Genomic DNA, 14,523 nt, shown 5'->3' with positions numbered 1-14,523 from the left:
CTTGTACATTTTTTAAAAAGATTATATTAATAGTGGTGCTCGAGTGGAAAATTTACTCGAATGGGCAACTATAAGGGCGACTAAACTTGGAGGTCATTACTTATATTTACATGTCTTTCATTGCATTTGAATGCGTTACGGAGAAAGTTGACCCCCTTTACTATTTTGTTAACTATTCGGATATTTGTTGATAATAATCATTAAAATTATTATAATAAATAACTATGTAAGTAAAAAAGTACCTACTTAACAGTAATAAATTAATAATAAATAATTAATAATAATAATTAATAATACAGTAATAAATAATTAATTTTACTTATTTTCAGATTCTGTTATAGAATATAATTCACCATGTGAACCTTCACCTTGTGGTCTTAATGCAGAATGCACAGCAAGGAATGATGCTGGCTCTTGTAGGTGTATTGAGAATTACATCGGCGATCCCTACGAAGGATGTCGCCCGGAGTGTGTCATTAACACTGACTGCAGCCCAACACAAGCATGCATACAAAACAGATGTAAAGATCCTTGCCCGGGCATTTGTGCACCGAATGCAATATGCCAAGTGATAAACCATTTGCCATCGTGCCATTGTCCACCAGGGCTTACCGGAGACGCCTATTCATACTGTGTAGATAAAGTCGAAGGTAAGAAAAAATATTTGATTGAAGGTTAAACTTTACCATGTTTTATTCTAAAATAGGTATGTAATTATTTCACATTAATTTAATTTGCAGATATTGTCAAAGTGGCACCATGCACACCTTCACCTTGCGGGCCTAATAGCCAATGCCGCGAAGTTAATTCCCAAGCAGTGTGCAGCTGTAGCGACACCTACATGGGTACTCCGCCTCACTGTCGCCCTGAATGTACAATTAACAGTGAATGTGCGATCGACAGGGCATGTGTCAATCGGAAGTGCGTCGATCCGTGTATAGGCCAATGTGGAAGAAACGCAAATTGTAGAGTCATTGGACATAATCCAATGTGTTCATGTCAAGAGCATTACACGGGAGACCCGTTTTCTTATTGTATGCCTCGTAAGTACCAAGTTCTCTCTTTTTTAAGGAGTTGATTCGCTTAAAGACAATAATTTTTAAACTTGCATCTTTATTTTCAAGAACCCGTTGCGATATCACCGCCAGCGCAAGTCTCAAATCCTTGCGTGCCATCACCTTGCGGAGCAAATTCGTTGTGCGAAGAACGAGGTGGCCTTCCTCGATGCAGCTGTCTTCCAAATTATATGGGCACACCTCCTCGCTGCAGACCTGAATGCACTGTCAATTCAGAATGTAACGCTATTACAGCCTGCATAAACAATCGGTGCACTGATCCTTGTCCAGGGGCATGTGGAAGCAATGCTCAATGTATAGTCAACAACCATCTGCCTATCTGTTCCTGTCTTCCGACTTATAGCGGTGACCCATTCACGAATTGCAATCTAGTAATTAAAGGTTGGTATTCTTTGAAGTTATTTATTTATGAACTGATCCAAAAGGTGCATCGTACCTAACTTACGTTGTTTTTGCATTAAGATTACTTTTATTTTAATTTATGACAGGTACTATCAAATGTGTATTCTAATATAAATCTCACTAAAACTTTATTTATCTGCTTTATTGTAGACGTGGAACTGATTGACCCTTGCTCACCATCTCCTTGTGGAACTAACGCCGTATGCAATAACGGCGTTTGCTCTTGTTTGTCGGAGTATTATGGAGACCCCTACTTTGGATGCAAACCGGAATGCGTATTAAATTCCGATTGTCAACGTAACAAAGCTTGCATACGAAACAAATGTAGTGATCCTTGCATTGGAACCTGCGGAAGTGACGCACTCTGTGAAGTCATCAACCACATACCCGTGTGCTCTTGTGCACCCGGAACTACAGGAGATCCTTTCCACTACTGTACTAAATTTATAGGTATAAAGTTATTTTTATACATTAATTAATTCAATCAAAAATATCAAACGAACATAACGTCTAATGCTCTTTTCTCTTTCTAGAACCTGTAAATAAAAATCTATGTGAACCGTCGCCATGTGGGCCTTACAGCCAGTGTAGAGAAGTAAATGGGCATGCTGTATGTGTTTGTATTCAAGGCTATATTGGTAGTCCTCCAAACTGTCGCCCGGAATGTACTGTGAGCTCCGATTGTGCCCTGAATCAAGCTTGTTCGAACCAGAAATGTTTAGATCCCTGTCCAGGCGCTTGTGGTAGAAACACGCATTGCATAGTTGTTAATCACAACCCAATATGTACATGCTTGTCTGGCTTTTCTGGAGATCCATTTTCAGTCTGTCAACTCATTGGTTAGTATTTATTAATTTTAATTTGTGGTTTTGTAATCGATATAAATTCATTTATTCATTCAATTTAAAGTTAATTATGAACGGCAATTTTATATTAAGTTTTTTTTTAGTTGCGCAACCAACAGTCAAAATAAATCCTTGTTTACCTTCACCATGTGGACCTAACTCACTTTGTACGGAAAATGGAGAGAGCGCAGATTGCAAATGTTTGCCAGAATTCATAGGTGTACCACCTAATTGTCGTCCTGAATGTACTAGTAACAGCGAATGTCAAACAACTATGGCATGTATAAATAAAAAATGTAAAGACCCCTGTCCTGGCTCCTGTGGTATAAATGCTGAATGTAGAGTCATCAGCCACACCCCAATATGCTTATGCCAAAGCGGGTACACTGGTGATCCCTTCGTATACTGCAATATTATCATTGCCCAAATAACACAAGAAAGACCGACGCCATGTATACCGTCTCCTTGTGGTGCTAATGCTGAATGTAGAGAACAAAATGACATAGGATCTTGTACATGTCAACCTGGCTACTTCGGTGATCCCTATGTATCTTGCAAGCCAGAATGCTTATTAAATTCAGATTGTCCATCTAACAAAGCTTGTCAACAAAATAAATGTCGGGATCCTTGTCCGGGGACGTGTGGAATAAATGCTTTCTGCAATGTTGTTAATCACATACCCAGTTGTAGCTGTCCAGAACAGCACTATGGTGACCCGTACAAAATTTGTACTTTTAAACCTCAAGGTAATCCTATATTTTATACTTACTTTATGTAGATTGTAATTACATACATAAAATCATTCTTTAATAATTGTATTCGGTTAAATATCTTAATAGTTATAATATATGCTTTCAAAGAGGACCAAGACAAGTATAACAAACCGAAGTTCGACTGTAGTATACTTGTACCCCAAAAATCCACTGCATAGTGTAATATTTATAAGACCTCGCCATTAATATGTTTTAATCACTATTTACAGTGGAAAAAGTTGACCCTTGCGATCCTTCTCCGTGTGGACCAAATAGTCAATGTAGAGTTCAAAATGATTTGGCTATCTGTACATGTTTGAGTGGATACCAAGGATCGCCGCCAGACTGCCGACCGGAATGTATTACAGCTGCTGAATGTTCCTTAGATAAACTATGTGAAAATTTCAAGTGTATTAATCCGTGTCCTAGAGGATGCGGCGTGAACACGATGTGCCGAGTGATCAAACATAATCCAATTTGCTCGTGTAAAGAAGGATACACAGGGGATCCGTTTTCAGTTTGCTACATCCTCGAAACGGAACCATCTATAGTTGAACCATTAAATCCATGCTTACCATCTCCTTGTGGTCTCAACGCTGAATGTCGCAACATAGGTGGAATTCCTTCTTGCACATGCTTGCTCGGATTCTTTGGAAGCCCTCCTTATTGTAAACCTGAATGCGTACTCAACACCGAGTGCAGCAATGATAAAGCATGTATCAATATGAAGTGTCAAAATCCATGCCTAGGATCTTGCGCATCATCAGCCGTGTGCGATGTTGTTAACCATGTACCCATGTGTTCATGTCCCGCTGGATACGAAGGAGACCCATTTGTTTCATGTTCCGTTAAAAAAACAGGTACAGTCTCTTTTGTAATTATTTAAAAAATAAAATGATTAGGTACTTTGATAAAAATTGTGCCTATAAATTTTTAAGCTATTAAGTTTACTATAATATTGTATGTACTACTGATAAATAACTAACCAAATTGCTTGCAGAAATCATTCAAGATATCAATCCATGCAACCCCTCGCCATGTGGACCTAACGCCATTTGTAGCAACAACGGAGAATGTAACTGCCTTCCAGAGTATCACGGCGATCCTTACTTTAGTTGCCGTCCTGAGTGTGTGCTCAGCACAGATTGCCCGACATCCAAGACATGTGTGCGAAACAAATGTATTGATCCGTGTATTGATATGTGCGGAAGAAATGCTGAATGTAATGTATATAACCACGTGGCTGTATGCAGCTGTCCTAGTGGGATGACTGGAAATGCTTTTACTGAATGTTTCCAAATTAAAAGTAAGTACTCTATAATAAACTAAAATATACTATAATAACACACTTTACAAAAAATTAAGTAATTTATCGTTTAGCAAGAAACAGTTAAAAATTATTTTGCTATAATCCGCCAACAGGATAAATCTGTATGGTCAAACATGCAGTTACAAGCTAAGCACCGCTTACCTCCCCAACCAAGCAATAAAGCCAAGTTCCCAAGCAAGCACTGCCACCACCATTCACATGCAACACCACACAAGACTTTTCCACTACTCTCGACGCACGTTTCGCCCCGACACCGGAGCATCCTCAGGAGATTTTGACTTTACAATGCTGTATTGTCAAGCTTGACAATACAGCATTGTAAAGTCAAAATCTCCTGAGGATGCTCCGGTGTCGGGGCGAAACGTGCGTCGAGAGTAGTGGAAAAGTCTTGTGTGGTGTTGCATGTGAATGGTGGTGGCAGTGCTTGCTTGGGAACTTGGCTTTATTGCTTGGTTGGGGAGGTAAGCGGTGCTTAGCTTGTAACTGCATGTTTGACCATACAGATTTATCCTGTTGGCGGATTATAGCAAAATAATTTTTAACTGTTTCTTGCTAAACATGAACTTCCGCAAAGTAACGCCTGATTCTATCCAATAATTTATCGTTATTGCAACATTCTATTTACACACAAAATGAAACTTAACTTTATGGTTACCTAGAATGATTGAAATAGAATGGATTGAAATTATTTATTTCATTAGAACGGACAAAGCCCAGTTACATTAATTAAATAATTTGACTCCAATACTATACAATATAAATTAGAATGTTAAAACTGAAGTAAACAAAGAAAAAATGAAAATAAAATGTTATATCTAAATTACAACCCTGTGTTACGAAGAATATAATTTCGTATTATAGATTTTTAATTTTATTTTAGATCCCATTGTTCGACCTTGCGAACCTTCTCCTTGTGGGCCAAACAGTGTGTGCAGAGAATTAAATGGCCAAGCAACTTGTTCCTGCGTACAAGGATTTGTTGGTAATCCACCAAGTTGCAGACCCGAATGCATTCAAAGTGCCGACTGTCCACCATCCTTGGCATGCATTAATCGAAAATGTCAAGATCCTTGCCCAGGATCATGTGCTTCTAATGCTGTTTGTCACGTAAACAACCACAATCCAATTTGTTCCTGCCCACCGAGGTACACTGGATCTCCGTTCACGCATTGTTATGGTAATTTTTTTTAAACATTTCTTAAACATTTATTTGCTTAATTGAAAAGAGGATCGACGATGCCCCCAATGAGCTCAGTGTGAAATATTGAGAAAAGCCGACTGGCTATCGCACTCGAGCTGCCGACCGGTCTTCGATGTTGCGGCTGCCGATCAGTCGAGCCCCAGTCCTATCATCAGGAAAAAACCGGTCAAGTGAGAGTCGTACTCGCACACGAACGGTTTCGTTCCATCGCATAAAATTTTTTTTTTTTTAATGATCTAAGGACAAATTCACGGGTTTCGGATTTTTCCCTTTACTACCTTATGCTACCTATTTGAAAAACTTATGATTCAACGAGAAGTACCCTATAGGTTTCTTAACAGACACGATAGACAGACTGACAAAAAGTGGTCCTATAAGGGTTCCATTTTCCTTTTGAGGTAAGGAACACTAAAAAACGCTTCCTCCTCAAAATTAAAAATTTAAGTAAGAAATTAATCTTCATTATTGTTACAGTTCAACTGGAAGAAATACTTAGCAACCCTTGCGCCCCGTCGCCATGTGGACCCAACAGCATTTGTAAATCAGCTCCTAATAGTGATTCATACATTTGCTCTTGCCAACCTACATTTGATGGAAATCCACCTAATTGTAAACGAGAATGTTCGGTCAATGAAGAGTGCCGATCTAGTGAAACATGTATAAATTATAAATGCACAGATCCATGCCCTAATTCGTGCGGATTTAACACAATATGTACCGTGCAACATCACATTGTAATGTGTTCATGCAAGGAAGGCTACTCAGGAGATCCATTTGCAACATGCCAACAAGTACTTCAAGTGATCAAACCGCGAGATCCCTGTGATACCGCACCTTGCGGCATTAACGCTCGATGCAAGGTTTTAGCTAATGGCGCTGCCACTTGCATCTGCGAGTCTGGTTACTTTGGTAACCCTTACGAATCCTGCAGACCTGAATGTGTTACGAATACTGACTGTCCATTTAACAAAGCCTGTATAAGAAATAAATGTGAAGATCCGTGCCCAGGAGTATGTGGTACAACTGCTATTTGTGATGTCATTAATCATTTGCCAATATGTAAATGTTCTCCAGGATACACAGGCAACCCATACGCTTACTGTCATAATATTATTAATGAACCTAGTAAGTATAGTTAGCAGTATCATATTCTCGTATTACACTATCAAATAAACTATTTATTTAGGTATTTCTAAAAAAATGTTTGTTCTAGCTCCCGAACCACAAAGGCCTTGTGTTCCTAATCCATGTGGAAGCAATAGCGTTTGCAAAGATAATAACGGTATTGCATCTTGTTCTTGTTTGCCTGAGTACATCGGAATCCCACCAAATTGTCGTCCGGAATGTACTATAAACTCAGAATGCGAAAATTCTAAGAGTTGTGTAAGACAAAAATGTGTTGACCCATGTATCGACGTTTGCGGACAAAACGCGAACTGTAAAGTAATTAATCATGCACCTATTTGCTCTTGTCGAGCAGGCTACGAAGGAGATCCGTTTACACGATGCATTTTAATAGAAGGTAAGATCACATTTTAATCGTTGAATTTCACATTCGAATATGTAGGTACATTGTTTGGATGGTTATATACTTAAAACCAACGTTTATTACAGATATACCATCTGCCGATGTTAATCCATGTACACCATCTCCTTGTGGGCCGAACTCAGTTTGTCAGACCATAAATAAAATACCGATGTGTACTTGTTTGGAGAACTTTATTGGACTTCCGCCCAACTGTAAACCAGAATGCACTGTCAACTCAGACTGTCCATATAGTTCAGCCTGTATAAATCGTAAATGTCGAGACCCTTGTCTCGGTTCATGTGGTCTACAAACTATGTGCCAAGTTCACCAACATTCCGCTGTTTGTAGCTGTATTGAAGGGTATACTGGAAATCCATTTGAAAGTTGCTTCGCTATTGAAGAAATAGGTAAGATCAAAGTACTTTTAATTAGTAATCGAGGAATGCAGGTCTATTTTTCCATATGCAGATATTTCATAACCTAAGCTAACCATTTTTTTTTAAATTTCAGAACATGTACCGACTGCATACGATAAATGTAATCCGAGCCCATGTGGTGCAAATACGGATTGTAATGATGGAGTTTGTACTTGTAAAACAAACTTTTTCGGGAACCCTTACTTAAGTTGTAGACCTGAGTGCACCCATAATTCTGATTGTTCATCGAATCTAGCATGTATCAATAATAAATGCCTTAATCCATGCATAAATCTATGCGGTCAAAATGCGATATGCGACGTTTACAATCACATACCTATGTGTAGCTGTCCACAAAACACCATAGGAAATGCTTTCTTCGCGTGCACACCTTTTGAAGGTAAGAAATTAAGTAGATATTAAAAATATGTAAGTAGGTAGATAGTTTTAAAAAAATGTATTTTTTAACATCTTCGTTTTCGTTTCCAGTTGAGCAAGAGAAGAAAAATCCATGCGTTCCATCTCCGTGCGGCCCTAATAGCCAGTGTCGCACAAAGCAGAATCAAGCTGTCTGTTCCTGTCTTTTGGGTTACATTGGAATGCCGCCATCTTGTCGGCCCGAGTGTTTAGTTGATTCAGATTGCACAAGTCTCTTGTCATGTTCTAATCAGAAATGCGTCAATCCTTGCCAAGGATCGTGTGGAGTTAACGCGGAATGTAAAGTTCATAATCATAAACCTATATGCTATTGCCGAAATGGACTTACAGGGGATCCATTTACGCGATGTTTAAGTATTCCATGTAAGTATATTGTGATATAAAATACGGTTTCGTGCAAAAGAAATATATTCACGTCATTTTAATAATGTACAATTTCTTTTTTACAGACGAAATTCCTTCAACAAAATCACCCTGCACGCCTTCGCCATGTGGACCGAACTCTCTATGTCGTGAAGTTGGAGATACGCCGTCTTGTACATGCTTGACGGGCTTTATTGGAAACCCACCATATTGTCGACCTGAATGTATCACTAATAGTGAATGTTCCTTCGAAAAATCTTGTATAAACAATAAGTGCGCCGATCCTTGTATCGGTGCTTGTGGACTGAACGCTGAATGTCGCGTAGTTAGTCATTCACCAATGTGTTCCTGTAGTTCTGGTTACGAAGGCGATGCTTTTGATGAATGTCAACTTATTAAAGGTAATAATTTTTGTTACTTTGGTTTAATATAAAATTTAAAAACTGTCTTAATTCTCTATTTTAACAATTTACTATTTTTAGTGGCCATACAAAAACCGACGGCGCAAGTCAAGCCATGTTCGCCAAATCCATGCGGATCTAACGCCATTTGTCAAGAACGAAATGATGCAGCAAGTTGTATGTGCATAAGCGGATATTTCGGAAACCCTTACGAAGGGTGCAGGCCAGAATGTTTACTGAACTCTGACTGTTCACAACATTTAACTTGTATAAACGATAAATGCAAAGATCCTTGTATAGGCTACTGTGGTACAAATGCTGAATGCCAAACAGTTAATCACGTAGCTAAATGTTCATGCGTTATTGGCTACATGGGTAATCCTTATGATCACTGCGCCTTAAGAGAAGGTAAAATTTTCATTGTCACTTTGATGTTATAAATTATTTTTCTATGGCTAACTTTTCAACAATTTACTTAATAGCTAAACTTTGTTTAACAGAAATACCCAGAGATCCATGCAATCCATCACCATGTGGACCATATAGTACATGTAGAACAGTAAATGGACAAGCTGTATGCACCTGCCTGCCAGAATTTATCGGTAACCCACCAAACTGTAGACCAGAATGCGTAACAAGTTCAGAATGTCCACTTGTTGAAGCCTGCATTAAGCAAAAATGTGTAGATCCTTGCATTGGAACGTGCGGAGAGAATGCTCAATGCCGTGTTCACCGTCACAGTCCATACTGCACTTGTCTTCAAGGTTTTGAAGGAGATCCATTTACAAAATGTACAAAAGTACATATATTGCCAACGCCGGTCACATCGCCTTGTGAACCAAACCCTTGTGGTCCGTTTGCTATTTGTAGAGACGTAGGTGGATCGTCTTCGTGCAGTTGTAAACCAGGCTACCAAGGTGTTCCTCCGCGGTGTTCTCCTGAATGTACAATTAATGAAGACTGTCCAAAAGATAAGGCGTGTGTACGCGAACAATGCGTCGATCCGTGTGTGGGGTCATGTGGTGGTAACACGGAATGTCGCGCAATGAACCACCTTGCTATTTGTACTTGTGCGATTGGCTACAGAGGAGATCCATTCGTCGGGTGCTATGAAATACTTAAAGGTACGCTAGGTATATAATTTAGTTTAAATAAAAATAGCCCTTATTTCCGAAACCAGTCATTTGTATAATATATTAACCACAAAACAAAAGATGCAAATTCCTCCTATCTACATGATTTTAAACTTTTCAAATGACTTATTTAATTCTAACACATATTTTTTTACAATACAATAATAATGATAATTAAATACTTTTGATTATTATATTTACAAAATCAAAAGGCAACCAGGCATTTTGATAATCCATATCATATCAGCAAAATGACCGTGCCAGTTTTTTTTTAGTTTTAGTTTTTTTTTTTGTACAATTACGGTTTAAATTCTGTTTAACGGTTTCAAACTGTAATTGCGTTTTATCGTCCAAACTGTCACTATTATTTACTAGTACAAACCGCTGCATTAACAGTTAACGACTTTACCCATATTAGTTTCATTGTAGGCACGCTGGACACACCCATAATTACTTACCTAATAGTATACTAGCATATTAGTCTCTTATTTAATTACTCTTTTTTTAACAGATACAGTTAACTTGCCACCGCTGGATACCTGTGCGACTCAATTCTGTGGTATAAATGCAATATGTGATAATGGAACATGTTCGTGTATCCTCGGATATCACGGCAATGCTTACACGGAATGCCGGCCCGAATGTACAACTGATAATGAGTGCCAGAAACAATTAGCCTGCGTTAATTATAAATGCGTTGATCCTTGTAAAAATGCCTGCGGTTTAAATGCAATATGTAATGTATATAACCACTTGGCAATTTGCGAATGTCCAGTACCACTACAAGGGGATCCATTTATTACTTGCCGGCGCGTCATAGGTTTGTATTCCTTTCAAAAGTAGTTTTAATTAATGTTGTGTAAAATTATCTTTATTATTTCAAATGGACTGTTGAGAAAGCAAGACAAAGTGTAATATTTCTATATTTCAGCACCAACTGTAACTGATCCGTGTTCACCAAATCCATGTGGACCAAATAGCATTTGTCGAGCTGCTGGTACTGTAGCTCATTGTGCTTGCCGATCTGCTATGTACGAAGAGCCACCGAGCTGTCGCCCTGAATGTCGTGTTGATTCAGACTGTTCACAAACTCTGGCATGCCGCAATAATAAGTGTAGAGACCCTTGCCCGGGTTCATGCGGAACGCATGCTGAATGTCGAACCAAGTCACATTCCCCAATTTGTACCTGTCCAAATCATTACACTGGTGATCCATTCATACGTTGTTTGCCAGGTAATATAATTTTCTACTAAGGGATATACATATAAGATAGAGATCCTTAAAAATTTAATGAATTTTAACTCATTCTTTTTGTGTCTGCAGTTTATGGAATTGAAGCGGAGACGAAATCACCATGTCCAGATTGCGGTCCGAATGCTGATTGCATTGATAGCATTTGTCGGTGCCGTGCAGACTTCATAGGCACTCCTCCATTTTGCCGTCCTGAATGTCTTAAGTCTAGTGACTGCAACTGGAAACTCATGTGCTTAAACAGACGTTGTGCTGATCCTTGTCCTGGAGCTTGTGGGCAAGGAGCTGTGTGTACAGCATTCGCACACGAACCACGCTGCGATTGTCCCCCATCTACTACTGGCAACCCTCTTATAGAATGTCGACACATCGAAAATACTTGTAAGACAGATTCACCTGAAAGTTTAGCTTTTAGAAACTGATGGTTTTAAATTTTTGCTAGTTTAAAATAAGCTAGGAAATATAAACATGAATTAGATTGCGATGAACTTATGTTTTCGCTTTTAAAACTTAGGCATGGGTTTTACTTGCGAAACTAAGGAATTCGCGTTTTTTCAAAGTGACCTCTTCACGTTTGTTTTTAGCGAATAAGCTTGCTACAATCTTTGCTTATTTTGTAAGGTGACTGTAATTATAACACACTTTTTACAAATTTACAGTAAGACCGCCAAATGACCCATGCAATCCATCACCATGTGGACCTGGTGCAATATGTCGTACGAGAGGTACTAGTGCCTCTTGTGAATGCGAGCCAGGCTTACGCGGCGATCCATACACTGGATGCCGTCCAGAATGTGTCGCTGATTCAGACTGCTCTCCAAATCGCGCATGTATGAGATCACACTGTCGCGATCCATGTCAAGGAACCTGTGGTGTTGGAGCAGAATGTGAAACTGTGAACCACGTTCCTCTATGTTCATGTCCTTCTGGAACGAGAGGGAATGCATTCGAACGATGTGATATAATCCCATCAGGTAAATATACGAAGAAGAAATAAAAATTAAAGCTATAAGCAAAAAGAAAGAACAAATAATTTCTACAAAGAGTAACAGGATTCATAAGTTAATCTTGGCGCATTACGCCCTATTTGCGTTGTTACCGAGTGTTTATCAAATAATGAATTAATAAATACATTTGATTTCAGCGCCACCTTGTACACCATCACCTTGCGGACCCGGGGCGTTATGTACAGTAGCAGGCAATAACGCAGTATGTTCTTGCCCAAGCGGCACTAGTGGTAATGCTGCATCTACTGGATGTCGGCCCGAATGTGTTGTAAGCTCGGAGTGTCCACGTGATCGAGCTTGTGTGCGGAACAAATGCATCGATCCGTGTGTTGGCGCATGTGGAAACGGTGCAATGTGTCGAGTATTTGATCATGCTCCGATATGTTCGTGCCCACCTTCTATGACTGGCGATCCATTCCAAAATTGCAGAGTTAGAGGTTAGATTATACAATATTATGACAGTTTAAGTGATACATGAAATATATTTAGTTATTTTTTATCATATATAATTAAACTATTACTTAATTTTTAGATACACCCCCTACGACTCCAACAGTGTTTGATCCTTGCGACCCTAACCCTTGCGGACCCCATGGTACTTGCCGCGACGGGTTCTGTACCTACCCAGAGTGCGTTGTGAATGACGACTGCCCCGGAGATCGATCATGTATCAACAGAAAATGCTCAGATCCATGCATCAACGCCTGCGGTATTAATGCTATATGCACAGGTGTCAGACATTCTGCCGTTTGTTCTTGCCCAGCGGGTTACACTGGATATTCATTTGTACGTTGTGAACGTATTACCGAAGTTACCCCAGCACCACCTATACCAGAATGTTTGCGCGACGAACAATGTGCCGATAACGCGGCTTGTATTGATACAAAATGTACGGCAGCCTGTGGACCTACAATTTGTGGCCTAAATGCGCGATGCATAGCGAAGCAACATAGAGCACGATGCACTTGTTTGCCTGGTTACGAAGGTGACGCTTACACAGGATGTCATTCAGGTAGATTAAATATATCTTTTCATATTATTGCACAAAAGTTCAGTTTATCGTAACTATCAGATTAATCGTATCGTCGTATTTAATCAAATATTGTTATTGTTGATAAAATTATTTTTATTTTTATGGTATCTAGATAACGCTCGCGACTTCATTGGACATCTTAGATTTGTTTTAAAAATTCCGTTGTTTTTATCAACCAAACCAAAAGATTTTGATTATTTGTGATAAAAATTAATCTACGGCTGCCTCCAGGATGCAAGTTATCTCTGTATCAAAATTGGTTAAGCGAGTGTAATCAGTTAAGTCGTGAAAAGGTAACAGACAGACAGATGGACCGGCACACTTTTGCATAATATTAATTTTATTTAGTAAGGAAGTTGAATAATATACAAGTGATAACAAATAACTCTCTTTTACAGTTCAATGTCACAGCAACAATGACTGCCCTGATGACGAGAGTTGTGAAGGCGGTTCTTGTGTAAAAGTGTGTCTACGCGTACGATGTGGTTCTGATGCCCATTGCTATGCACGCGGTCATATAGCGTCATGCGAGTGTGATTCTGGAACTCGAGGAGACCCGTGGACTGGCTGCCAAAGAGATGAATGTACAATAGACGACGATTGCCCTACGTGGTTAGCTTGCAGAGCGAAAAAGTGTCAAAATCCGTGCCCTGGTGCTTGTGCGCCGGAAGCACTTTGTAATGTCGTCCGACATGCTCCAATATGTGAATGCCCACGTGGTACTCAGGGCGACCCTAAGATTGAATGTAAACTAGGTAAGCTGAAATACTCGTATTACATAAGTTAATACATAAGTTTTTACATATACATTTGCGAAGCATTGTATATACACCTATTACCTACCTAACCTCACTGCAAAATATTATTTTAGTGCAAGAAAAGAGCGAGTGCTCTTACGATGCAGAGTGCGGCCCGGGATTAGCTTGTTTACAAGGAAACTGCAGAAATCCATGTGATTCAACATCGTGTGGAACTCGAGCTGTTTGTCGGGTGGCAGATTCGTTGCCCTTCCGAACTTTAGTATGCGAGTGTCCCCCGCCGTTGACCGGAGATGCCTCTGTGCAATGCAACCCACGTGAGTTATGGATATTATTACAAGTTTATGTTAAAATGAACGTTCTTAAATAAATAATGAATGAATAAATAATATATAAGACAATTCTTTAAACGATGTCATCATCAAAAATAATTTATTTTTATTAATATGTACTTAATATTGTTTTTTTCGGTACAACAGGACACAAATATTATATTCTAGCACAGCGTGAGTTGAACTACACTTCAGCATTTAAGAAACCTATCTGCAGCCAAAAAATTTCAATTGTTTATATTTTGTATTATACACT

General features: G+C 39.1%; 1 protein-coding gene across 9 annotated transcripts in view; it reads left to right on the top strand.

Moving 5' to 3' along the window:
• LOC123880900 overlaps positions 1-14,523 on the top strand; it is a 114,959-nt gene that overhangs the window by 87,892 nt on the left and 12,544 nt on the right. For 8 of the 9 annotated variants that reach the window (XM_045929287.1, XM_045929285.1, XM_045929291.1 and 5 more), the window contains 25 exons: positions 330-650; positions 741-1,043; positions 1,125-1,457; positions 1,629-1,928; positions 2,012-2,317; positions 2,428-3,069; positions 3,306-3,935; positions 4,076-4,381; positions 5,286-5,582; positions 6,081-6,731; positions 6,820-7,128; positions 7,221-7,541; positions 7,645-7,950; positions 8,040-8,351; positions 8,438-8,752; positions 8,834-9,160; positions 9,253-9,876; positions 10,397-10,705; positions 10,817-11,119; positions 11,210-11,518; positions 11,797-12,111; positions 12,282-12,581; positions 12,677-13,156; positions 13,576-13,932; positions 14,049-14,252. In XM_045929287.1, coding sequence (XP_045785243.1) covers positions 330-650; positions 741-1,043; positions 1,125-1,457; positions 1,629-1,928; positions 2,012-2,317; positions 2,428-3,069; positions 3,306-3,935; positions 4,076-4,381; positions 5,286-5,582; positions 6,081-6,731; positions 6,820-7,128; positions 7,221-7,541; positions 7,645-7,950; positions 8,040-8,351; positions 8,438-8,752; positions 8,834-9,160; positions 9,253-9,876; positions 10,397-10,705; positions 10,817-11,119; positions 11,210-11,518; positions 11,797-12,111; positions 12,282-12,581; positions 12,677-13,156; positions 13,576-13,932; positions 14,049-14,252 — 9,180 coding nt within the window. The remainder of the gene's footprint in view (positions 1-329; positions 651-740; positions 1,044-1,124; positions 1,458-1,628; positions 1,929-2,011; positions 2,318-2,427; positions 3,070-3,305; positions 3,936-4,075; positions 4,382-5,285; positions 5,583-6,080; positions 6,732-6,819; positions 7,129-7,220; positions 7,542-7,644; positions 7,951-8,039; positions 8,352-8,437; positions 8,753-8,833; positions 9,161-9,252; positions 9,877-10,396; positions 10,706-10,816; positions 11,120-11,209; positions 11,519-11,796; positions 12,112-12,281; positions 12,582-12,676; positions 13,157-13,575; positions 13,933-14,048; positions 14,253-14,523) is intronic. The other variant, XM_045929283.1, reaches the window with a different exon arrangement.

Source organism: Maniola jurtina, chromosome 3 (assembly GCF_905333055.1).
Source record: "Maniola jurtina chromosome 3, ilManJurt1.1, whole genome shotgun sequence".
NCBI lineage: Eukaryota > Metazoa > Arthropoda > Insecta > Lepidoptera > Nymphalidae > Maniola > Maniola jurtina.
This window is presented reverse-complemented; position numbering and strand designations above follow the sequence as displayed.